Source organism: Hyla sarda, chromosome 2, assembly GCF_029499605.1.
Source record: "Hyla sarda isolate aHylSar1 chromosome 2, aHylSar1.hap1, whole genome shotgun sequence".
In the NCBI taxonomy this organism is placed as follows: domain Eukaryota; kingdom Metazoa; phylum Chordata; class Amphibia; order Anura; family Hylidae; genus Hyla; species Hyla sarda.
The window spans coordinates 380,050,381-380,078,055 of record NC_079190.1 but is presented as its reverse complement, the minus strand read 5'-3'; the positions used below and the strand labels follow the sequence as shown (position 1 = coordinate 380,078,055).

General features: G+C 41.3%; 1 protein-coding gene across 7 annotated transcripts in view; it reads left to right on the top strand.

Annotated features, from left to right (window-relative positions):
• Positions 1–27,402, top strand: part of MYL10 (myosin light chain 10) — a 169,629-nt gene extending 142,227 nt beyond the window's left edge. For all 7 annotated transcript variants that reach the window (XM_056558496.1, XM_056558492.1, XM_056558495.1 and 4 more), the window contains 3 exons: positions 19,280–19,358; positions 21,431–21,479; positions 27,204–27,402. In XM_056558496.1, coding sequence (XP_056414471.1) covers positions 19,280–19,358; positions 21,431–21,479; positions 27,204–27,308 — 233 coding nt within the window. In that variant the 3' untranslated portion in view covers positions 27,309–27,402. The remainder of the gene's footprint in view (positions 1–19,279; positions 19,359–21,430; positions 21,480–27,203) is intronic.
• The last annotated feature ends 273 nt before the right edge of the window (positions 27,403–27,675 follow it).

Genomic DNA, 27,675 nt, shown 5'->3' with positions numbered 1-27,675 from the left:
ATTTCTGTAGTTCTTCAATCTGACCCAGTGATCTCTGGTGCAACCTCTGTCCATGTAATGAACTGTCTGGAGAAGGAAAAGTTTGCTATTCAGGTTTGTGCTTGTTCTGGGCAGTTCCTGACATGGAAAGAGGTATCAGCAGAGAGAAGTGTGGTCAGACTGGAGAGAACTACATGACTTCCTCTAGGGCATACAGCAGCTAATAAGTACTGGAAAGCTTTATTTATTTTTTATTTTTTTTAAGAACAGAAGTAAATTACAAATCTGTGTAAAATTTTGCCCCCATTTAATTTGAAAATATTTTTTCCTCTCTGAATATCCCTTGAAAACCAAATATCATATCAGATCCTCAGGTACTTCAATAGTTTATAACAGTACTATTTGTGTGGGGTTAACCCTATGCCTGACAGCCTGTACTTTTAGATCATGGTCATGTAAATAATATGGATAGCATCTGTTGTAATTCACAAAAGTTTCTCTCAGACCACAATGTAATTTGTAACAGGACCCAAAGGGTTTTTGCATTTTCCCATTCCTCTACTGCTTAGTAATATACTGTAAATGCCACACATAGTAAGTACGAGGCCACAATGCACTCCACATTCCTCATAGCTAGGGCCAAGCTGTGCTATAAACTGAGCCCTTTATGTCAATCATGCAGGGCAGGGAAGAAAGGAGGAGCCAGGAGGTGGGTGATGCTGCAGCAGCTTCAGGAAACATGTTTAAAACACTTAATTTTATAACTAATGGAAATGTTCCAGTGTCCTGGTACCACTTCTAAGTGTATAATTGTTGTGCAGCTGAGGAGTATCTGAAGTGCCTAAACCAGCTATTTTCTGTGTCACACTAGTGCCTCTGCATATGCATACAAGCTACTCAGTCCTGCCACATCAGATGAACTAGACTTGTAAAGATGCATGGGACATTGCTCACATGACTCTCCTCTGATCAGTTTCTATGTAGAAACTTCTAGAAGCTCTGAGGGAGGAGTTTCAAAAATCCAACCCTCTTTGCTCAGAGGGCTGGAACCAGTTAGTCTGTCAGAATAGAGCACTTACACAGCCAGTCTGTCTCCTGCTAGGTCTTGTGAGGTGAAGGAGGCTCAGGATGAGTGAATATTTCATTTCAGAAAAGGAATCAGATTCTTCGGCCAACAGTTAACTCTTTATAGGCTTTCAGCCAGAGTTAATTCTGCATGGCTTGTGCGTCATGTCTCAAAGAAAAACTGTCACCAAATCCCCCCCGCACTAACCAGAGGTACTGGCTGGTAGTGCGGGGGACGCTGATCAATATGATGCTTACCATGCCCGGTTTCGTCCAGCCGTTCGCCTGATATCTTCATTTTTCAAGATATGCAAATCGTCTTCTAACTGGCATGGGCGGGGTTACTGCCTTCATCTGGCACTGTGATGTCACCTCTGCTTGGCCCGCAGCACCACCCGGCTTATGCATATTCATGCCCTCCCTCCGTATCTGTCTCTCCTCCCCACTATGTATGTGACTCCACTGCACTGAGGCCGCTTCCGGGTGTACACAGGAAGCCGGCGCATGCGCAGTGGAGTCACGTACAGAGCAGGGAGGAGAGGGAGATACAGAGGGACGGCATGAATATGCATAAGCCGGGCAGTGCTGCGGGCCGAGCGGTGGTGATGTCACAATGCCAGATGAAGGCAGTAACCCCGCCCGTGCCAGTTAGAAGATGATTTGCATATCTTGAAAAATGAAGATATCAGGCGAACAGCTGGACGGATCCGGTCATGGTAGGCATCATATTGATCATCATCCCTAGCACTACCAGCCAGTACCTCTGGTTAGTGCAGGGGGGATTTGGTGACAGTTGTCCTTTAAGCATACGCTTTGCCATAGGGAATCATGGCGCACTTAACTGAAGTTTTTTTCCTGTAACTTCACCACAGTCATCAGTATATTTGCATTCAAAGCAACAAGGGATTTGTGACCAACTTCCAAGTATCCATCCTAAAACATTACATTTTATAACCCTGTGCCCTAAGGAATCTGGATTGTGGACAATGAATTTCAGAAAAGTTCACCTCTGTTTAGAAATTACCAATGTGTCTGGTTATTTTCTATTCTACCCATTATCACGCAGGTAAACCCCTCCTGACTCCTCACTCAAGTGTACCCCAGGGTCAGGGACTTTCTATCTTGTGCAGACAGCTATTTACAAAAATTTTTACAGAGGGACCAACAGGGCTAAGAGGGGATCAGGAGGACCAATTAAGATAAGGTGAGGAAAGCTTGAGCGACTGAAAACGAAAATGTTATGCAAGCAAACAGATGGACTTTATAAATTTGGTTCACAATTGTAGTATCATAGATATTAGGACTACTTCAAATGAGTGTGACAAAGGGGACTCCATGATCAACGCAAACAATGCAGGTAATAATGGGCATCCCAGCCTAGTGTCTTGTATGGTTTGGTGAGGGGTAGTAGAGCAAAGCGTGGGACAAAAAAGGAGCCAGTGATGTTAAATCAATGTTGAACACCAAAGAGATAAGTCCAGGAGACACTGTCAAATGCCTTCCTCAGCTCAAGGTCAAGAACCATCAAGGACCTTAGGGAGACATTCAACTAGTTCACAACTAGTATTTGGCTTGTTGCCCCGAGACAACTTGTTCAGTTTTGTGGGTTAATAGAAAATTAAGCTGAAAGCAGGCATCTTTAAGTGCCCTGTGCAAATAAAGAGAGGATGGCATGGATGGGCCAACGCCAACCTACAAATGGGCTTTAAGAACATGTTAAAAATGCAGTCAATCCTATTTACTACCCAAGGCAAGAGAAATAAGGTTCCCCTGTATGAAGGCCAATCATACCCACAAGGGATTAGAGGAGAGGGCAATGTTATATCTAAAGTAATAGATGAAATCATCAGTGATCTGCTGTTATACCCTTGAATTAGTAAGAAGCACCTCATTCATGCACCATCAAGCTGTTGTCCTAATCTGGCCCTCAAAACCATAAACAGCAACAACCATGTCGTGATCCGACCACCCATGGAGAATGTGACAGGCATACAGTAGGTTAGTTACTGTCAGGGAGTTTGTAAGTATCCAATCAATCCTAGTAAAATGCTGGTGGGAAGAAGAATAATAAGAGTACCCACATTGACATTTTTTTATGTAGTTAAAAATACATCTTACATATTGGCTTTGGTAGTAAGGTAAATTAAGGAGGAATCTTCAGGAGGAAACAGTAATTTCATAAATAGCCTAACTTCTCATTTTTATGTCTTTCTTACATTGAATGACAGTAGCTGCAGAGCTGTCTTAATATTAGAAGTTATCCCAAATGCTCCTATTTAAAAGTCTATTTACGTAATATTAACTGCTTGATGTTTTCTATTGAGTGCTAGAAAAATGCATTTGCAGCTTGTGGAGAAAATAACTTTGATACACTTGAAAAGGACCACTTTATTTACCAACTAATCAATAACGGATGAGTTATATGGGACATTGTTTCAGACAAAGCCTAGAGAAATAGTGAGAAACAAATGTAGAACACTGCACGAAATGGTGGGAACCCAGGCTTTGTGAAATGCCTCATGTTTGCCACCGGCAGTATGATTGACAATAGGGAACTGAGCGTAAAGAGATATTGATTGAAAAGGAAAGACGCTCAGTGATCCCTTGAAGGCAGATAGCACACAATCTTCAAACTACAATAATGCATCTTTCTGCCCTTAAGTATATTTCAGGAGATTTTTATTTCCTTTATCGACAGTCTGCTCAAGTGAAACTTAAGTGATGCACTTGGATATTGAACAAGTAAATCCCAAGGAAAATGCATTTGCTTTATTGACTCAGCATCATACAAAACAAAGAGCTGAATATATGTATAACAAATAATACGGCAGATAAAGTGATCTGTAGGGGAGTATCAATTTTTTTTTTACGGCAAAGTAGAGCAAAGAGGGCACATGGAGGATGAGAGATTTTGGACAATAAATTCAATACTTTAATATTAATTTTGCATGCCCTTCTTCCAATTTTCACACATTTCTTTCAGTTCTTATCTATGTCTAATCCTGCTAAAATTATTACTATAAAAAAAACTCATAGTCTGGCACCTGTCTGGTGGTTTTCTGATTGATTTACTGTACTTGACTAGGTTTAGGACCAGGTTAAATTAATATTTTGTGTGCAGGTCCTTATGAGGTGGCTATGGTGCATACTAGGGCTACACAATGACTTTCATAAGGAAACCTCCAAACCACTCAGGGACTCGTCCGGCGTAAATCAGGCGATGGCAATACCGCTAGTGAGGCAGTATAGGACCCAGGAACTTACGATCAATGTCAATTTATTTAAGAACAACGCGTTTCAATGCCAGAGCAGGCGTCTTCCTCAGATTCATATATGAACATGGATATGAACCTGAGGAAGATGCCTGCTCTGGCGTTGAAACGCATTGTTCTTAAATAAATTGACATTGACCGTAACTTACTGGGTCCTATACTGCCTCACTAGAGGTATTGCCATCTCCTGATTTGTGCCGGACGAGTCCCTGAGTGGTTTGGAGGTTTCCTTGTGTACTGTTGGACACCAGTTCCCTGGTGGATGGGATTGGCTGCATTTTGGATACATATTTTATACTCTCACCAGTGTTGTGCCTGCTTGACAGCACAACCATCTAGGTAAGCGCTTCCAATAATTACATTGCGGAACCTTACCATCTTTTCATTGCACTACGGAGCGCTCTTTTGTGTGTTTTTGTACAATGACTTTCATGGCTTGGCATCACAGATGTGATGTGGGAAAAAATTATATACAAAGCAGCTCTCACACCACTTTTTCTTAGTGGCTTTCCCTTAAAATCAGTGTTTTACTCTAACTAGGAGTCTTGGAAACCGACTGGGAATGGGTGCCAAGCCATATATCTCTCCAAAAGGAATGCATACCCATCTTCAGACAGCTGTTTCAGGGTTTTGCCCCTCATCAGTACAGAGCAGGGTGTTGGCTGGCTAGTGAGAGGCTTGTCGTCATGGTAACACATCTTTTCTCCCTAGTTTTTTTTAGAGCAAAGTGTTGGTTAAGTCATACAAAATTGCTTGCCTCTGCCATAAAAAGTCAAACATGCCTTCCACTGAAATAAAGGCAGCTGCAATGTTTGTATCAAAAGTTGCAGAAAAATAAACTTACACAAATTGTCTTAATCGCCCAGATTTAGCAATCTGATTTAAACCAAAACTCTCTATTTTGGCCCATAACAACCAATCACTGCTCAGCTTTCATTTTACCCGAGCTTGTTAAGATATGAAAGCTAAGCTGTGATTGGTTGTTATGGGCAACACCGGACAGGTTCGGTTTCAGACAGATTAATAAGCCTTGGCCAATATTTTTCGGTCACAAAGATAAAGTATAGGTTTGTTTTTAGGACTCAAAGAATACCAAAAAAGAAAAGTCGACACTGCTCCCTTAGGTCATGCACTGGGCAGAACATATTGCATCAGATGTGCCTGAAATGTTTCTGGCAAATCTAACAATGGAAGTAAATATTTGGTATTTGAGGATTATGGATTTAGCATAAGGTCATTGTTAATAGATACCATGTGGATTTATGGACTGTTAGACAGTGAAGTAAAGGTCACTTACTGCTCTTAGCATTGAACAGTAATTCTAAATATTCATGCATTAATTGATGGCAGATATTTGTCCAAAAGATTGCAGATGATCACAGCAAGAAACGTCAGAGGTCTGGTGTTCAAAAGCAGGTTTCAACTTTTATAAGCACCATTAGGTGCCTTTCTCAAGCACTTTGCCGAAACGTTGCATGTGTTTACCTAATGGTGCTAATAAAAGTTGAAGCCTGCTTTTGAACACCTGACCACTGACTATTGTCATCTGGAGTCTTTTGGATTGTTTTCCTGCTGTGGCATGCTGGTCGGTCACTTGCATAAACAAGGGGTGGTTGTGTCTTGACTCTTCTCTTAGACTTTGTATATTTGTCCATGTCATTTAAAAAAAAATTTGGACCAGTCACACAGGCATGTCAAAAGTTTTAATCAGTTGTGGGCTGGGTGTTTAGACCGCCACAGATTATTAGACTGAGCCATGAGAGTCGCATGGCTGAGTATTTCTCACACTGGTTCATTGGTCTTCTCATCACGCTATAGAAGTGCTCCATAGACTTACTATAGAAATTGTACAGATGGTGACACCAGCGAGCCAAGCCCCTGCCCTGGCTAGTTCTAGTTCTAGTGATCAATGGGGTCTGAACACCTAGATTAAAACTTTTGACATTTTTAAATAAAATAAAAAAATGTGTAAAAAGTTTTTTCAATTGACAATGAAACTTTGATGCTAGTTTCATGATTCAGTGATATAGACACAAGCAGTGTGTGGAGAGCTGCATAGTCAGAGCACTTTGCTACAAAACTGCAGTACCCCATGAAGTGTCTGTGGTTAAAAGGGCATCCACTGATAACAGTCCTTCTGTGCTTTTATTGCTGATTTCTGTTTGCTTTGTTGTAGCTGTATACAGATTTCAGAAATGTTTATCATCATTCCCTATTGGTATGCTAATTTTGGCACTGATCGTATATCTTATATTATATTTTTTATTTAGTTTTTTATCTACTGATTTCTCCCCATCACTATACTATAAATACGAAAAATACAAAACATGCAGTACTTATAAATCCACAGCCCGGCAATGGGTCCACCCTTTTCCTCTCTCTTGCAGCCAAACTTGAAGTGTCTATAGTTTATTTGAGTATTTCCAAAAGAACATAGTAGTAATGAAATAGTTGGTGTCAAAAAACAAAACAAAACAAACAGTGCCTATAATCTATCCAGATGAGGACCAGGGACAGTTCATGACAGATCATGCAAACCATACCAGACTGGATATCCTAGGGCCTACCAAAAGGAATAATCCTGAGGGTCCACCCTCCATTCATACAGAACCTCTATGTGTCTGTTCTTAATTGCAGTGTAATCTTTATTGTTTTTATGGCCCGCGGAGCACATATTATCAGTAGATCTCATAGGTTATTTGTAAATAGTTCCATAAGAAATAAGCCTTGAAAGAACCTGGGCCAACTCAAAGATCCTTTGGCACTCTGATGGATCTGTCCAAATCTGTATGCGAAACATTAAGTAGCTCTTTATATAGTAAATTATGCTGTAAAAAAACAGGGACAGGGATATGTTCAGTAGAAGTTTTTCCAATATTTTACTAGTTGCAATTTTCAATATATGAAGGACCCAGGAATGTCTGATGGTTGTGAAATGTTCCAGATGAAAGCTATATCAGATACTTTTACCTGTAGCCCTCAGCCAAACTGAGAGGTCGGTGATAAATCATTTAAAATCCTTTTGTCAATGTACAGCAGCCAAAAGAAATATCCTTGGGCTTAATTTTGAAACATAAAAGTCTTTTTAGGTAACATAACCTCCACCTCCTAAAAAAAAACAGCATCATAGCTTGAACTACAACCAACATATTTTATTAACTTTATGCAACGTTATATTAGTAAAAACAGGAATAAATTGGATCCAAATATGGGAACAGTATCTCTCATGTATGCTTTTAATTAAAGAGGACCTGTAACATCTTAACAAAAACTTACACCAACAAGATCCATGTGAATTCAGGTCCTTTTTTTTAATTTTTTTTATTATTATAAAAAAAATTCATTTCTATTCCCTAGCTATCTGTTTGACCCTTTTGTAATAATGAAGGCCTAGACAGTCAAGGGGGAGGTCATCCCTGCTCTCCCCGCAGAGAACTGAGCAGTGCTGACTGTCCCTAGGCCTTTGGTAGCATGCTAAGGCCAAAACTAATGGCATTCATATTTAGGGAATAAGCATCCATATCTATGAATTGCCTAATCCATAGAGCAGCAGCTCCAAATGGTCCATGATAACAGATGTTTTTTTAAACAGACAACAGGTCCTCTTTAAGCTTCTGAGTGCCATTGACACATGGCATGAAAACACCTTTTGAGGTGGCACACAGAGTTTAGATATGGCTGTAGGGACCATATTATGGACCTGTAATACAATACATAAAGGTGCACATACACCTACACACACCATACACATACACTTCGATAGGTTTGGCTGACTGTCAAAAAGTATATGGCGACCTCTTGACTCTGCAGACAGATGATGACAATGGTAAAAAGGGCTGTGCTAAAAATTCATGTGTATGGGTGGCCGGAGAGTCATAAGGTTTTTTTGGCCAACAATTATTGAAAGTGTACAGCCACCAGAACATTAGGTTGTCAGCTGATCACATACTGTCATGCAACCCTATAAATCATTACTTGTTGGCAGCCCATTTCCACATAATGTTTATGTGGCGTTCTGTTACGAAATTTGAGCCATGAAAAAGCTCATTTTATTGTGATGGGCACTCGTAAAGAGCCTAAGTATGCTATTGTACAGTTTTCCTTGGGTTAATAAGGAAATACAGTAAATAGTAGTAATCTGATCTTAATAAGGACCTCTTCGTTATAAAGACTTTTGCTGTATTTTGTATGCCATTATTTCTGTACACCTGGTGGGCAAAGGCATTTTTGATCTTTATGTATGTTCATGACTATAGCCTTATATTGTCCCCCCTCTGCTTTATTACTCTGAATTTTCAATTATCATTTTTATTTTATGAGCTTCAAATCAACAAGACCTGGCACCCACTGATAACACAATAGATGCATGCTGTGTTATGCGATATAACAAGTCATTTGAGAAAATTACTCTACCTGACTCGTCTACATGTTCTAAAATGGCAGAATAGCATGTCAACAATTCTACAAAAGAGAAGTCAAAATCTGACACCAATCAGAATAATTACTCCCAATGGTTATTGAAATTTCGTAACAACTCTACCCATAAATTACCAGGTAGCCAGTGCTAGAGAATAGGATTGCACGTTGCTCTGATAGACCCCTTCTATTCACCATTATTATTAAGAATTCATTTAAATTATGGGGCCGTGCCCTCTGTGACTAAGATGAAATGTTCTAAATCTGTATAATTTATAATGTTATTTGGATGTTTCAAAGATTTGCTAGGTTTCTAGAAATATATGAAATAAATGAAAAAGCCCACAAAAATGATAATAAAAAATAAAATAAAATAACATATATCTATAGCTAAGGCTGTAGCACTACTGATTGATTTTGACTATTGAATTAAAGACACAGTCCAAAGTAATACATAGAGCTGTCTGCAATCTTGTAAACTGCAGCAGTCACTGATTTGTTAGAATCAGTCAGTAGCGCCACAAAAAGATGCAGTGCAGCCCGAGCCTCAAGCCATGTTCACACACAGTAAACACAGTTAATAAATGGTTAACAATCAACAGGTTTTCTTACAATAAAGTGCTCCAATGTTGTCAAAGGGAAATCATCCATTAGCGTACAAATGAGGGAAAAAAATCTGATGTTATTTCAACAGCCATTAAATTCATTAGTATGTAAATGAAAATAAATGATTGTAAAACAGTAAAAAAGTTAGTCGAAAAATGTTACAGAAGTGGAAGATAATTGAAACACCACAATGTAACTCCAAGTCAATCACATTTCTGTGAAATCACACTGTCCACTCAGGAAGCAACACTTATTGACAATCAATTTCACATGCTGTTGTGCAAATGGAACAGACTACAGGTGGAAATTATAGGAAATTAGCAAGAAAACCCCAATAAAGGAGTGGTTCTGCAGGTGGTGACCAAAGACCACTTGTCAGTTCCTATGCTTTGGTCACTTTTGAATACTGCCGGTGCTTTCACTCTAGTGGTAGCATGAGATGGAGTCTGCAACTCACACAAGTGGCTCAGGTAGTGCAGCTCATCCAGGATGGCACATCAATGCAAGCTGTGGCAAGAAGGTTTGCTGTGTCCAGAGCATGGAGGCGCTATCAGGAGACAGGCCAGTGCATCCGGAGACATGGAGGAGGCTGTAGGAGGGCAACAACCCAGCAGCAGGACCGATAGCTCCACCTATGTGCATGGAAGAGCAGGAGGAGAACTGCCAGAGCCCTGCAAAATGACCTCCAGCAGGCCACAAATGTGCATGTGTCCACTCAAACGGTCAGAAACAGACTCCATGAGGGTGGTATGAGGGCCCGACGTCCACAGGTAGGGGTTATGCTTATAGCCCAACACTGTGCAGGACGTTTGGCATTTGCCAGAGAACACCAAGATTGGCAAATTTGCCACTGGCGCCCTGTGCTCTTCACAGATGAAAGCAGGTTCACACTGAGCAACAGAGTAACAGAGTCTGGAGATGCCATGGAGAATGTTCTGCTGCCTGCAACATCCTCCAGCATGACTGGTTTGGAGGTGGGTCAGTAATGGTGTGGGGTGGCATTTCTTTTGGGGGGGGCGCACATCCCTCCATGTGCTTGCCAGAGGCAGCCTGACTGCCATTAGGTACCGAGATGAGATCCTCAGACCCCTTGTGAGACCATATGCTGGTGCGGTTGGCGCTGGGTTCCTCCTAATGCAAGACAATGCTAGACCTCATGTGGCTGGAGTGTGACAGCAGTTCCTGCAAAAGGAAGACATTAATGCTATGGACTGGCCTTCCCATTCCCCAGACCTCAATCCGAGGTTAGTCAGCCAATTCCAACAGCCGGTGGTCAGTATCCACAGTTCCCTGTTTCTTCTAGTCCTTGGCAATATTCCATTTATTACTGGTATCAACTGTTACGCCGAGCGCTCCGGGTCCCTGCTCCTCCCCGGAGCGCTTGCGGCGTTCTTCAGCATGCAGCTCCCCGGTCAGACCCACTGACCGGGAGCGCTGTTCTGCTATCACCGGCGGGGATGCGATCCGTGTAGCGGGACGCGCCCGCCCGCAAGTCGCATCCCAATCTTCTCACCTGCCCCGTCCTCCTGCTGTCCTGTCCCGGCATGTGCGGCCCCGCTCTCTAGGGCGCGCGCGCCGGCTCTCTGAAATTTAAAGGGCCAGTGCACCATTAATTGGTGCCTGGCCCAATCAGTACCAATCACTTCCCACATTATAAAAACCCACTTCCCCTTCCTGTCCTTGCCGGATCTTGTTGCCTTGTGCCAGTGAAAGCGTTCCCGTGTGTCCATTGCCTGTGTATCCAGATCTTTGCCGTTGCCCTTGACTACGAACCGTTGCTGCCTGCCCGGACCTTCTGCTACGTCTGACCTTGCCTTTTGCCTAGTCCTTGTGTACTGCGCCTGACTCAGCAGTCAGTGAGGTTGAGTCGCTATTGGATGGAACGACCTGGGGGTTTCCTGCTTCAGCAAGTCCATCCCGCCTTGCGGCAGGCTCTGGTGAAAACCAGTAACCCCTTAGATTTCATTCCCCTGCTACGGCCCACGCCATCACCTCACTGACATAGAGGATCCACTACCTGTGTCATCCCTGCATATCACCCTGACATCAACATGGCAATAATGCTGGGAGAGTAACTCAAGGATACCCACATGTTTCCTACAATACACAGTCAACCAATCCTTATAATCAGTCATCTGCATTTGCAGTGCCAAATTCCTATAATACAAACCAGCCTTACTCTGAGTTCAATGGACAGATTCAAGCACAGATGTATTCAATTTCTTTGCCATACAATTATGCAGATCCATCCTCTTCTTCAAATCAGAATCCAGTGCCAAATCCATACTCTTATAGTTCTACTGGAAATACAGGCTGGCCATTGAGTTCTTGGCAATAAGGAAGAAAACACGATGAAAGATGAAACAGGATGAAAAGATGAAACAAGACAATGATCTCTGTATTCAATATCAGAATTTTTAATTGCAAAAAAATTGCGGTTGACTACTTGCAGTGGTACTATTTATGACAATGACATTTTTAGTTTGTTGGCAAATTTTTTAACTGTGCTAACTTTTTTGTATGTTTTTGCATTATATTATCTAAAGTTAACGTCTCGCCAGTATTTCATTTTTATAAGCAAAATACTTATTTTTATAAATAGCACTTGCTTAAAGTGTCTATAACCATTTTATATATTTATGAAAAAAGAAAAATATATAGAACCATCACCTCAAGACTAATACCAGATAAACTGATACATGATGAATAAAAATTAATAAACTGAAATAGAGAACCATGCTTCAAATTGATGATGATTTATTAAAATAAATACAATATAAAAATATATATATAAAAAGCCCTTGTGGGGAGGCAAGTAGTACATAAAATATAATGAACAATTATACCACTCTATAAGGATATCAGTAGACTCAGTAGACATATACATATGTCTACTGAGGAAAGAGTCATTTCATTTAGCACCCTGAAACGTGTCTAGAATTAAATACGCATCTATTTGGGACTTTATTCTACATTACCGCTAAAACCGACACCGACTTTTAATCCAGCCGCATGGTTCCATTTACCTTTATCGGCTCTTCCATCTCCACCAGCCCTATCACCTGGCTGATGTCAGACGCCGAGATTCCCCACGAGGCTGTATCATCCATGTCTCCTTCTGTTATGAGCGGCTTCCCACTTGGTCTGCGGCAGACAGACCAGCCACAGAAGTATATATCAGCATTTATCCTCCATCAGCTGTATTCTTCATATCTGTGAACGGCGGCTTTCCACTCGGTCTGTGGCAGGCAGACCAGCCACAGGAACACACACCAGCGCTCAATACAGCATACGGAGCCTCGGACATCAATGGAACTTGGACTACTCTGACACTTTGTATATCATCAGCTGGTAAATAGATATTTCTGATATGGTTACCCACATATGGAACATTGAATTTACATCCATTTACATGCATTATAATTGCGGACTGTGATAATGTCCGGACTAAAAGGTGCCGGATTAATGAATTTCCTGATATCCTTATAGAGCGGTATTATTGTTCATTATATTTTATTTACTACTTTCCTCCCCACAAGGGCCCTGTGTAACGAGGCTTTTTATATATATATATTTTTATATTGTGTTTATCTTAATAAATTTATTCTTTGTCATTATCATCAATTTGAAGCACGGTTCTCTATTTCAATTTATTAATTTTTATTCATCATGTATCAGTTTATCTGGTATTAGTCTTGAGGAGATGGTTCTATATCTTTTTCTTTTTTCATAAATTTATATTGTACTTATTTTGGTATAATAAGTGAGTGAGCTGCACATTGCTTTTTTCTTTTCTATTTTATATATTTGTTTGTTAGGAGTCACAATATATGATTGTGTTGTTTTGTAATTGTTATTTATATTTGAAAGATTTTGTGATTTAAATAATTATGTGTTTGCTGTCTTGTATTAGAAAACTGAATTGACACTTTTCAGCTCTTAAGTGAAAAATGAAGTCAGCACCCTTATCATCTGTTGAGCAGGGATTAAAAAATGAAATAGTTAGTTTAAAAAAACATGTCCTTTGAAAAAGTTTGGGGGGTTTGGTGTTCCACAACAAAGGGGAAAAAAATATACTTGTTTTCGCACAACACCAGCAGTACACAAAAGTGCTGCAGCACACAGTCGCTGTGTAATAAGCCCAAAACTGCACTCTCTCACAGACTATTAAAGTAGTACTCCGGTACACACTTTTTTCATTTTATCCCGTCCGGGCTGCAAAATAAAAGAAAACACACTTTATCTTACCTGCCAACGAGCCCCCGGAGCTCCGGTACAGGTGTTCGGTCCCCGGGCTGTATTCTTCTTACTTCCTGTTAGCCCGGCACGTCACACGGAGCTTCAGCTTATCACTGGCCGAGGCGGGACATCGCTGCGGCCAGTGATAGGCTGAAGCTCCGTGTAACGTGCCGGGCTAACAGGAAGTAAGAAGAATACAGACCGGGAACCGAACACCTGTACTGGAGTGCATCGGAGCTCCGGGGGCTCGTTGGCAGGTAAGATAAAGTGTGTTTTCTTTTATTTTGCAGCCCGGACGGGATACAATGAAAAAAGTGTGCACCGGACTACTCCTTTAAGAATGGACTGCTGGGTATGTATTATACCGTCTACAGTCTAGTATGACCAGCAGACCATTTGTTGTGGAACAAAGAAGGCAGAAAAAAGCACTACAATACGCTTAAAAAATTTATTGGAGTAAAACACCAGCCATTGATTACTTTTGCCTGGACTTTCACAGTATCTAGGCTCTTGACAGATTAACAGGTACAAATAGTACACTACTTAGATGTACGTATGTGGTATGCACTTATGAGGGCAGAAAAATTCGGTACAGTACGCTTACAAAAACGGATTTCAATAAAACACCAGCCAGTGATTACTCATGCCTGGAATTTCTCAGTATCTAGGCCCTTGACAGATTAACAGGTCCAATATATACAATATAGTACACTACTTAGATGTAGGTATGTGGTATGAACTTATGAGGGCAAAAAAATGCACTACAGTACACTTAATAAACGTATTGGAGTAAAACACCAGCCGGTGAGTACTTTTGCATGGAATTTTATAGTATCTAGGCCCTTGACAAATTAACAGGTACAAAGCAGTACACTACTTAGTTGTAGGTATGTGGTATGGACTTATGAGGGCAGAAAAATGCGCTACAGTACACTTAAAGTATCTGAGTAAAAACACCAGCCGGTGAGTACTTTTGCCTGGACTTTCACAGTATCTAGGCCCTTGACAGATTAACAGGTACAAAATAGTACACTACTTAGATGTAGGTATGTGGTATGCACTCATGAGGGCAGAAAAATGTGCCACAGTGCGCTTAACCTCTTCAGGACATAGGGCGTATGGATACGCCCTGCATCCCGAGTCCTTAAGGACCGAGGGCGTATCCATACGCCCGTGGGAATTCCGGCCCCCACCGCTAGCCGGTTGGGGACCGGAGCCGGATGCCTGCTGAAATCGTTCAGCAGGCATCCCGGCATATCGCCCAGGGGGGTCATTATGCCCCCCCATGTCGGCGATTGCCGCAGATCGCTGGACAATTCAGTCCAGCAATCTGCGGCGATTCCGGGTCAATCGGGTCTCCAGTGACCCGATGACCCGGAATTACTGGCTGATCGGGGCCGTCAGAGACGGCCCCGAACAGCCAGAGTCTGCAGGAGTGAGGTGGCACTGGTGCCACCTCACGATCGCCCTGATTCGTCGGCCGGATTACCGGCCGACCAATCAGGGCGCCTGCTGCGGGTGTCACTCCCGCAACCCGCTCCGCCCCTCTTCCGGAGGACGTGAGCGGGTGCGGGAAGACGACCCCCGGTGCTGGGGACCCCGATCCCCGGCGTCCCTGTTGGGATCGGAGCCCCAGGAGCGACGGCGGCGGCGAGGGACTGACCTGTGCGGCGGCATCGTGGAGCAGCAGTTGGAGGTGAGTGACAGCCTCCTGCTGTTGCTTAGCAACAGCTCCCAGCATGCAAAAAGGGCATGCTGGGAGCTGTAGTTATGCAACAGCAGGAGGCAGACCACCACAACTCCCAGCATTCCCTTATGGGCATGCTGGGACTTATGGTTTTGCAACAGCTGGAGGCACATTTTTTCTGTGGAAAAGTGTACCTTCAGCTGTTGTATAACTACAACTCCCAGCTTGCACAAACAGCTAAAGTGCATGCTGGGAGTTGTAGTGGTGCATCTGCTGGTTGCATAACTACAACTCCCAGCATGCCCGTTGGCTGTCGGTGACTGCTGAGAGTTGTAGTTTTGCAACAGCTGAAGGCACACTGGTTGTGAAACTCAGAGTTTTTTTTTACCTAACTCAGTGTTTCATGGCCGGTGTGCCTCCAGCTGTTGCAAACTACAACTCTCAGCAGTCACCGTCCACCATGCACCGTACATGCTGGGAGTTGTAGTTTTGCAACAGCTGGAGGCACACTGGTTGTGAAACACTGAGTTAGGTCACAAACTCAGTGATACATAACCAGTGTGCCTACAGTTGTTGCAAAACTACAACTCTCAGCAGTCACCGACAGCCAACGGGCATGCTGGGAGTTGTAGTTATGCAACAGCTGGATGTCCCCCCCCAATGTGAATGTACAGGGTACACTCACATGGGCGGAGGATTACAGTAAGTAGCTGGCTGCAAGTTTGAGCTGCCGCAAACTTTCTGCTGCAGCTCAAACTGCCAGCGAGAAACTACTGTGAACCCCCGCCCGTGCGACTGTACCCTAAAAACACTACACTACACTAACACAAAAAATTAAATAAAAAGTAAAAAACACTACATATACACATACCCCTACACAGCCCCCCTCCCCTCCCCAATAAAAATGAAAAACGTCTGGTACGCCACTGTTTCCAGAACGGAGCCTCCAGCTGTTGCAAAACAACTCCCAGTATTGTCGGACAGCCGTTGACTGTCCAGGCATGCTGGGAGTTTTGCAACAGCTGGAGGCACCCTGTTTGGGAATCACTGGCGTAGAATTCCCCTATGTCCACCCCTATGCAATCCCTAATTTAGGCCTCAAATGCGCATGGCGCTCTCACTTTGGAGCCCTGTCGTATTTCAAGGCAACAGTTTAGGGCCACATATGGGGTATCGCCGTACTCGGGAGAAATTGTGTTACAAATTTTGGGGGGTATTTTCTGCTTTTACCCTTTTTAAAAATGTAAAATTTTTGGGAAAACAAGCATTTTAGGTAAAAAAAAAAATTTTTTTTTTTACATATGAAAAAGTCATGAAACACCTGTGGGGTATAAAGGTTCACTTAACCCCTTGTTACGTTCCCCGAGGGGTCTAGTTTCCAAAATGATATGCCATGTGGTTTTTTTTTTTGCTGTCCTGGCACCATAGGGGCTTCCTAAATGCTGCATGCCCCCAGAGCAAAATTTGCTTTCAAAAAGCCAAATGTGACTCCTTCTCTTCCGAGACCTGTAGTGCGCCAGCAGAGCACTTCTCACCCCCATATGGGGCGTTTTCTGAATCAGAAGAAATTGGGCTTCAAACTTTTAGGGGTATTTTCTGCTATTACCCTTTTTAAAAATTAAAAATTTTTGGGAAAACAAGCATTTTAGGTAAAAAAAAATTTTTTTTTCACATTTGCAAAAGTTGTGAAACACCTGTGGGGTATAAAGGCTCACTTTATCCCATGTTACATTCCCCGAGGGGTCTAGTTTCCAAAATGGCATGCCATGTGGTTTTTTTTTGCTGTTCTGGCACCATAAGGGCTTCCTAAAGGTGACATGCCCCCCAAAAACCATTTCAGAAAAACGTACTCTCCAAAATCCCCTTGTCGCTCCTTCCCTTCTGAGCCCTCTACTGCGCCCGCCGAACACTTTACATAGACAAATGAGGTATGTGCTTACTAGAGAGAAATTGGGCTACAAATACAAGTAAAAATTTTGTCCTTTTACCCCTTGTAAAAATTCAAAAATTGGGTCTACAAGAACATGTAAGTGTAAAAAATGAAGATTGTGAATTTTCTCCTTCACTTTGCTGCTATTCGTGTGAAACACCTAAAGGGTTAAAACGCGGACTGAATGTCATTTTGAATACTTTGGGGGGTGTAGTTTTTATAATGGGGTCATTTATGGGGTATTTCTAATATGAAGACCCTTCAAATCCACTTCAAACCTGAACTGGTCCCTGAAAAATACTGAGTTTGAAAATTTTGTGAAAAATCGGAAAATTGCTGCTGAACTTTGAAGCCCTCTCGTGTCTTCCAAAAGTAAAAACTCATCAATTTTATGATGCAAACATAAAGTAGACATATTGTATATGTGAACCAAAAAAAAATGTATTCGTAATATCCATTTTCCTTACAAGCAGAGAGCTTCAAAGTTAGAAAATTGCAAAATTTTCAAATTTTTCATCAAATTTACGGATTTTTCACCAAGAAAGGAGGCAGGTATCGACAAAAATTTACCACTATGTTAAAGTAGAATATGTCATGAAAAAAAAAATCGAAATCAGAATGATAACTAAAAGCATTCCAGAGTTATTAATGTTTAAAGTGACAGTGGTCAGATGTGCAAAAAACGCTCCGGTCCTTAAGGCCAAAATGGGCTCCGTCCTGGAGGGGTTAATAAACATATTGGAGTAAAAAGCCAGCCGGTGATTACTTTTGGCTGTCCTTTCACAGTATGTAGTTCCTTGACAGATTAACAGGTACCAAATAGTACACTACTTAGATGTAGGAATGTGGTATGCACTTATGAGGGCAGAAAAATGCGCTACAGTATGCTTAATAAACATATTGGAGTAAAACACCAGCCAGTGATTACTTTTGGCTGTCCTTTCACAGTATGTAGACCCTTGACAGATTAACAGGTACAAATAGTACTCCACTTAGATGTAGGTATGTGGTTTGCACTTATGAGGGCAGAAAAATGCACTACAGTACGCTAAAAGAAAAAAAAAATTGCCACAGTACCAGCAGTACACAACAATGCTGGAGCACACAGTCACTGTGTACTAAACCCAAAATTGCAAAAACACTCTCTCTCAAATACTTTTAGGAATGGACTGGATATGGATTATATGTCTACAGACTAGTATAACCAGCAGACCAGTTATTGTGGAACAAAGACACAGATTTGTGAATCAGGTTTAGGCTAAGGGGGCATGAATCAGGCTTAAAGGATACGTCATTCACACTTCTTTTTGCAATAAAATTCCTTCCCATCTGACTATTAAGAGGAAAATCCCTACATCTCAGGAACAGGGGGGTGTAGCAAGAAAGTAAAAACATATTAATATAAAAAAAAATATTTTTTGGACTGATCACAGATTCTCTTTAGCAAACAACTATAAATGATGAAAACAGGCTTTTAAACTCAAAGTAATAGTTGTTTTTCACCTGACTGTGTTTGTGATTGTTAATATATATTTCAAATTTTCCTTTGATTTTAATGTATGACCAAGAGTAATATGAATATGACATATCTGCAATTAAGAATTATGGTCCGTTGTTACATTATACCTATATGGCTGAAGTTGACAGGTAACTGTCTCTATATTTGAGGGCCATTGGGTCTCTAACATTGGGCATCTTAAGAAAACATGACCCTTTACACATGAATCAAGGTCCAGCTAGGAAAATGTAATAATGATATTGCCCTCCAGTAACAAACAGAGCGGCTGGAAATATTGAGTGAGACATCAATGATGGCGCTGTCTAATAAGTTCATTTCACTCAGCGCCACTTGACAGCTTTTCCCCAGGCCTTGTCATTCTTTCAATAATTTAAAGTTTGCAAGGTGCTAAGTAGTTTGTGGTTTTGGACTCTTTAGGCTGGACCAAAACGGACAAGAGAGCATAATGGCAGAGATAACTCATTTCTCAAGACATCTGGGGAGAGTGATAGATATGAAACTGACTAGGTTCACATTAAAATGATGTGAACTGGAGACAGATGTTTTATGAATTATGTCTTTTTTAGGCACAGACCCAGAAGAAACCATCTTAAATGCTTTCAAGATTTTTGATCCTGATACTAAAGGTCATATAAAAGCAGATTAGTAAGTATGCAATGTTTACCACATGATTTGTGTTCAGTCATTGATTTTATTTTATACTAATTTTAAGTATTATATTATTATATTGTGTTTTTCCTTGATATCCTGAATTGAATAAATAGGGTGGAAATTACAGTGTTGACTATGCCAAAAAGATAACTATTAGGACTCAGATGGTTACAAGTCCGAGCCCAATGGGGGATCAAATGACCTGGACTAAGAGCAGCCTAAGGATCCATAATAGTGTTAGTTGCATCATTAAACCAGGGCTTGGCTGGGACTTGCAGGTGTAAGCAAGGCACTAAAATTTGGTTGCATTACGGACATCAGAATGAGCCCTGAAACTAAAATTGAATTCATATAATGTATATTACTGTGAAAAGTAACAATAATGAACTGGAAAGAATCAAACTATGACCGTGACATGAGCTAGGATCTACAACAACTAATGCAAATTTTCCCCCAAAGTAAAACATTAACCAGAAAGATATTGGTAAATCTATAAAGAGAAAAAAGGACCGTAGGACAGCGCCTCGTGTGTTATCTAGAGTATAGGGGTTTCCTAAAAAGGAGCTTTGCAGGTTCTATAAATCAGCTGCTCACATTGAGTGCACAGAATATAGGCCTATTACCCTTTTACTTTGGGAACATAATTAATGGAGCGGATTTGTTCTAGCCAGAAGGCTCAGGAACAGCTGCTGGTTGTCTTGTAGTAGAACTGTGGATAAGCGAAGAAACAGACCTTTTTGACCAAGCAATCGGAGTCCTCCCAAAATTTGCAGGAAACATGGAAGTAGGAAGACAACTAAACTTTTATTCTCACAATGCTCAACAGGGAAAACCCGGCACTGCTACTTTGCTATCCACTTATCCACTATGCTCTTATCTCTAAGACCTTCCCGGTGCTCACATGAGACAGTCCTATGCATATTCCATAATAGCCAATAAAAGAATGGAGCACTCACCAGGTCATTCGGTGTCAGCAAGCTTATTTATTTCATGTAAGCTTAACAGCATTCAGACATGTGTGGGAGAGCGGACGGAAACAGAGGGGTGGACGACGGTCCGTATCGCGCAATCAGCGCTTCGTTAGACCCCTCAAGGGGCCTGACGAAGCGCTGATTGCGCGATACGGACCGTCGCCCAATCCTCCCCCCCACCCGTCTGTTTCCGACCGCTCTCCCACACATACCTGAACGCCATTAAGCTTACATGAAATAAAGAAACTTGCTGACACCGAATGACCTGGTGAGTGCTGCATTCTTTTATTGCCTACTATGGAATATAAACTTTTATTCTATTCTCTAATGATGTGTTTCCAGGTCAGCAACCCTTCCTCAGATTAACATAGCTAGCCTAATCGGATGAAGAGTGCTGACCCCTAAACGCGGCATTGTTGTATAGAATAAATGTCTAGTTGTCTTCCTACTTCCATGCTTCCTGCTATTTTTTGGGGACTTTGAGTGCCTGGACAAGGAGGTCTTTTTCTTCATATCTATGATATTGGTAAGGAAACAGCTAAGTGGTCTCTGTAGACCATAGGAAACACTCAAAGAGTAAAATACATCATTATTTACCTTCAGCTGGTATGAACTTTCCTGGTTTGATTCACAGGTTGTAACCCTTGGAGTAGTCACACAAACTGGTATTTACTGAGATGGAGAACTGGAAAAAGAATTAGTAGCAAGTCTACAAACCTAGAGGTTAAGCCGGGAACATGAATGGGATATGACAGAACAAATCAAGTGTCGAATCATAGTAGGCCAGGAGTTGTATAACCTAGTAACACAGAGAAAACATAGTACAAAACAGAGTACCAAATACCCAAAACACTAGTTAACACTAGTGAAACAAGAGCAGAGGGGTGAACTAGTCCTTTCAATTTCTCAGCTGATAACTTTCTCATTACAATACTATTCTTTTCTCTTAGACAAAAAAAGGATTGGGCACCCACAGTATCAATGAAACACCTGTGATTTAAAGCCTATAAAGCTTCAATGTTTCGGGCTGTAGTGAAATGTCACAGCTTTTCAGATCTTCGGTAATATCTAATTTGTCTTCTTTTTATGTACTAGTATCAGAGAAATGCTCACAACTCAAGCGGATAGATTCAGCCAGGAAGAGGTAAGATCCTTCTCTTGATCTGCCATATTTTATTAATGGATTTATGGCTAGATATAGACTAGTTCTGCAGTCATGAAGCAAATATTGTGAAGCCATGCATATCGGATTCACATTCTGTATCAAACTTTTTATATGTAAAACACAACCTTAGAATATTAAGATGTCACCATACAAAACCACATGTTTTTTGGACTTTTACCTTACACAGAATTTATAAACTTTGACATGTAAGGGTCCAGTACTTCTTTTCACCAAGTAGAAAAATAACTGTTTCTAAGATCATTTACCATATTATTATTAAGCAACTGCTGTAAGGCCTTATTCACTGGAGTGTTAGCAGCTCTGTTAGGAGTTTCATTCACTGATTCCATTATAATGAATGATGGGACTTTAACTGAGAAAAAAATCCCGCCGGTCATGTCTTTTTCTCCACTAAAATCCTGCAATATAATAGACATTAAAGGGAGGGGTACTCTGGTGCTCAACATATTATCCCCTATCAAAAGGATAGGGGATAAGATGTTAGATTGCAGGAATCCAGAGGACAGAGTAACGATACTCTGTCCCCTGCACCGCCCGTCATCAGCCACAGAGCAATCATCGCTCTGTGCAGCTGAAAAACGGGGATGCTGCAGGAGAGATCGCGGGAGTACCCAGCGGCGGAATCCTCGCGATCTAACATCTTCTCTCCTATCCTTTTGATAGGGGATAAGATGTTTAGCTCCGGAGTAACCCCTCTAAACAGAAACCCTACAGACCCTGTTTTAAGTCAATGGGACCGTTGGTGTCCACTATGACACACTCCGTCTAGCTTCATTATCAGCATCTGTAATGGAACGCCTGAATGGAGCTCCGTTATCCTGATGTGAACATAGCCTGTGATATTAAAGGGATACTCCCGTGGATTTTTTTTTTTTTTTTTTAAATCAACTGGTGCCAGAAAGTTAAACAGATTTGTAAATTACTTCTATTAAAAAATCTTAATCCTTCCAGTACTTTTTAGGGCCTGAATACTACAGAGGAAATGGTTTTCTTTTTGGAACACAGAGCTCTCTGTTGACATCATGACCACAGTGTTCTCTGCTGACATCTCTGTCCATTTTAGGAACTGTCCAGAGCAGCATATGTTTTCTATGGGGATTTTCTCCTACTCTGGACAGTTCTTAAACTGGACAGAGATGTCAGCAAAGAGCACTGTGGTCATGATGTCAGCAGAAACTCTGTGTTCCAAAAAGAAAACCATTTCCTCTGTAGTGTTCAGCAGCTAATAAGTACTGGAAAGATTAAGATTGTTTAATAGAAGTTATTTACTAATCTGTTTAACTTTCTGGCACCAGTTGATTTAAAAAAATAAAAAAAAATACGTTTTCCACGGGAGTACCCCTTTAAAAGCAACAATGACATATTCAAAACATTCTAATAAAGTTTTTGTGTCTAAATCAGTGCCCACCATTAGAGGAGTTGTCTTTTTTTTAGAAAATAGCCTATGGAGGCATTCTGAGTTTATTAAAGGGGTTACGTCATTCATGCCTATTTGAATTTCTCCAGACAAAGAGCCACTAAAAAGAGCGTTACTCTCTTCTAACAAAACTTTGTTACATGGGAAACCCCCTTTAATGTATTCAAGAGGAGACAGAGTATTGGAATGAATGAATGCATTAATTGTGTATTTTGTTTTAACATTTGCATACTTCTTCTGATTGTTTTTGGCTTCTGAAGCTGACGGCTAAGTATACCGTAAATATTTACTTTGCACTACAGACACGATAGATTGCATGCCATATCTCATCCACAACGGAAGATCATGTTTTATTTTGACATTTTCCAAAATTGTATGTTTGTCTGGTAGTAGAATTTAATTGTCATTGGGTCTTGTATAGTGTTGCTTGCGAATATTCGCAATTCGAATTTTATTCGCAAATATCGCATATTCGCGAATTCGCGAATGTTGCGAATATAGCACTATATATTCATAATTACGAATATTCGTGCGCATATTCGCGAATATTGAGTCCTCCCTTATTTAATGGTATAGGGAACTGTGACTAGTGCATTAACTCTGTGATTTTTTGCCCGTTGAAAACATTAGGCCCATTGTGGTCTATGGGGATCTCACAGCACGTAAAACGGTAAGCTGAGCAGGACCATCTCATCAGCACAGTGGATGGGAGACCACCACGGGTTCGAGTCCCGGGGTGGGACAGAGTTTTACAGTGTTGTGGTTTAACTTTACTTTCCTGGAAAAGCTGCTGAGTTGCCCATAGCAACCAACCAGATTGCTTCCTCCATTTTTCAGAGGCCTTTTCAAACATGAAGGAAGCAATCTGATTGGTTGCTATGGCCAACTGCACAACTCTTCCTCTACACTGGTTTTGATGAATCTCCCCCATAGAGGGAGATTAATCAAAACCTGTCCAGAGGAAAAGTTTCTGAGTTGCCCATAGAAACCAATCAGATCGCTTCTTTCATTTTGCAGAGGCCTTGGGAAAAATGAAAGAAGCAATCTGATTGGTTGCTATAGGCAACTCAGCAGCGTTTCCAGGAAAGTAAAGTTAAACCACAACACTGTAAAACTCTGTCCCACCCCGGGACTCGAACCCGTGGTGGTCTCCCATCCACTGTGCTGCCAAGACGGTCCTGCTTATCTTACTGTTATACATGACAGGAGATCCCCATAGACCACAATGGGCTTATTGGTTTCAATGGGCGAAAAATCACAGAGTTAATGCACTAGTCACAGTTCCCTATACCATTAAAGAAGGGAGGGCTCAATATTCGCGAATATGCGAATATATTTTCGCATATGCGGAAAAAATGAATATAACGAATATGCAAATTTCGCGAATATATGACGAATATTCGTCCATATATTCGCGAAATATCGCAAATTTGAATATGGCCTATGCCGCTCATCACTAGTCTTGTATACATTTTTACCAATACCCTGAAATAAAGCTTAGTTTATGTATTCACAAGGACATTTAACCATCCAACAAGTTCCTCACATTTTGGTCAACAACCTCACAGAAGTATAGTATACAGTGGTCCCTCAACATACGATGGTAATCCGTTCCAAATGAACCATCGTTTGCTGAAACCATCGTATGTTGAGGGATCCGTGCAATGTAAAGTATAGGACAGTGGTCTACAACCTGCGGACCTCCAGATGTTGCAAAACTACAACACCCAGCATGCCCGGACAGCCAACGGCTGTCCGGGCATGCTGGGAGTTGTAGTTTTGCAACATCTGGAGGTCTGCAGGTTGAAGACCACTGGTATTGGAGGTTATACTCTCGTGTCCCCGCCGCTCTAGACCGTCACCGCTCGTCACGGCAGCCCTGGATGTTGCCTTCCATCGCTGTCGCTGCATCCCCAGGGTGTTCCCAACGCTCCGGCAAGGCCTCTGCTTCCCCAGCATCCTCGCTCTCACGTTGCCGCCATCACGTCACTACGCACGCCGCTCCTATTGGATGAGGGGATGGCGTGCACAGCGTCGTGATGATGACAATGGAGAGCGCAGACAATGCAGGGGATCTCGAAGAGGACGCGCCGGAGCCCCGAGGACAGGTAAGTGATCGTCAGCGAACCACACGGGGCACCGTAAACGGCTATCCAGTGGCAGCTGAAGCAGTCTGCGCTGCCGGAAAGCCGTTTATGCGATGGCCCGTCATACAAAAGCATTGTATGTTGATGCTGCCTTCAACATGCGATGGCCTCTGAGAGGTCATCGTATGTTGAAATGGTCGCATGTCGGGGCCATCGTAGGTCGGGGGGTCACTGTACATTGGATATAGAAAAACCTGTGTATCAAGAAGCTCTTGGGAACTAATCCGGTGATCTTTGGGTCCCTTTTTGGTCTGTATATTATTGTGTTATACTGTTCCAGACTGTGAGGAACTTAACACTGTCCATGTAGTAATCCATAAAGTCTACTATCATCTTAAGATCCTAGAGGCACAATGTGTGGGCATTATCAGTGTTAACATGACATATTGATCTATGAACATGGTTTGTGTGGCCTATATCCATTAACCATATAGAATAGTAATTGGTATGTAAAGAAAATGCTGGGCATTATTTTTTATCTTGCATAGAATATTAAAGAGTAAACTGCTGCCAAAATGATTTTGTCTCATGTTTTCTATAGTCCTCCTGTGAGACTTTACAATTGCCAGCAAGTTAAAGGGGTATTCCAGGCCAAAACTTTTTTTATCTATCAACTGGCTCCGGAAAGTTAAACAGATTTGTAAATTACTTCTATTAAAAAATCTTAATGCTTCCAATAGTTATTAGCTTCTGAAGTTGAGTTGCTGTTTTCTGTCTAACTGCTTTCTGATGACTCACATCCCGGGAGCTGTCCAGCTCCTATGGGGATATTCTCCCATCATGCACAGCTCCCGGGACGTGACATCATCATTGAGCAGTTAGACAGAAAACTTCAGAAGCTAATAACTATTGGAAGGATTAAGATTTTTTAATAGAAGTAATTTACAAATCTGTTTAACTTTCCGGAGCCAGTTGATATATATATATATAAAAAAGTTTTTGCCTGGAATACCCCTTTAAATGCCATTTGGTTGTCTGTAAAAACAGAAAAGGCAGACAAGCCAAAGCATATTGCTGTAATATTCCATAAATCCAGCATCTGATCGTCCAGAAAGTGTGTTCCAGCATGGCGGTGCAACTTTACAAGTTTAGAAGAAGAAATATATAATTAGGTTCTTACACTGCTTGCTTTATGTGGCTGAAGCCATGCCAACAAGCAGTGGATAGTGGGCAAGTTGGCCCTGGCCGCTCAGAGAGGATGGAGGTCGGCTATCTTGGAACCCCCCCCCATAACCAGTATGATGGTATCCAGGGCATTTGAGTGAGTGGTTCATTATTGGACCGATCTATCATTATTTTGGCAAACCATCTATGACTTATTACTTGCCATATCTTTTTACTGAGCCTGTGTTCTCCTGCTTTCTCTCCCCTGATGATCTCCTTTCATGTTTATATTATCTGTAAACAGGGGGGAAACGCGTCGGGACTGTTTTGGTATCTAGGTATTGATAATATACTAATACAAAGGACAACTTTTTTAAAATCCTTTACAGGCTGCATTGCAATTACATTTTTAAGGGGCAATATTTGGCTTGCTCTCTGTATAGCCCCTGGCTTTGGGGTTATTTTGTCCATGGCACCTTTTTGGGTGCTGCTTTTGTATATCTAGTTTGTGTATTTGTTTGAGGACACTTGTTTTATTATTACATACCAAATAAATGTTAAGTTTTAAATGAGCACATATTTCTAATTTCTGTGAACTTTGTCCCAATTTGGGGTCTGTTGGACTTACTACCCAAAGTACATGCTTTACCAATCCCTAGCTACGCCCAATACAAATATTTTATCAATATAAAAGTTTTTGGACTAGGTATATATATAAACAAATCTACTCCATATGTATTATCCATGATTTATTGCTTTGTATTCTTTGATAGAGATGCAGGACACTGATGATTAGAATTCTTCTAGCAGAGGAGACAGTAAACTTTGATTGTTTGGACAATAAAACTGGTGCCAAAGTGATACTTCTTTGAACAAGGGAACACAAACAATATTTGCGAACATCACACATGTGTCCCACATTGGATTATATTGCACAACAGTAATTGCAGAAATCACGAATACCAGATATTACTAAGATTTGACTAGTAACCTTACTTCACATTTATTTTCCAGATCAGCCAGATGTTTCACGCCTTTCCCCCAGATGTTGCTGGTAACCTGGATTACAAGAATCTATGTTATGTTATCACCCATGGTGAAGAGAAAGACCAGGAGTAACAAGGGAATCTATAACAGCGGGTCAACATTGCTGCTAGATTTATTGTGATGATCAAAGTGTCTCAATACATGTCTGAATAATAAAAAATATTCACTTCCAATGGTTGCTATGTCATTGTATGAATGCTCATGGTTTCTGCACATCTTACCATCTGCACGTCAGCTTCATATGAACAGTCAACGTAAAACACAATAGTTTTCTTACAAATAAAATGTATGTATTTTATGTAGAGCATACAAAAGAATTACATGGGTCCTTACTAGTGTTCTCCGCAGTCTACAGCTCTCCAGATGCCGAGTTATAGCTGTCTACATTTACTTTATTGCCACAGAAATACTGGATTAACAAGGTAAATAAAGGGTGTAG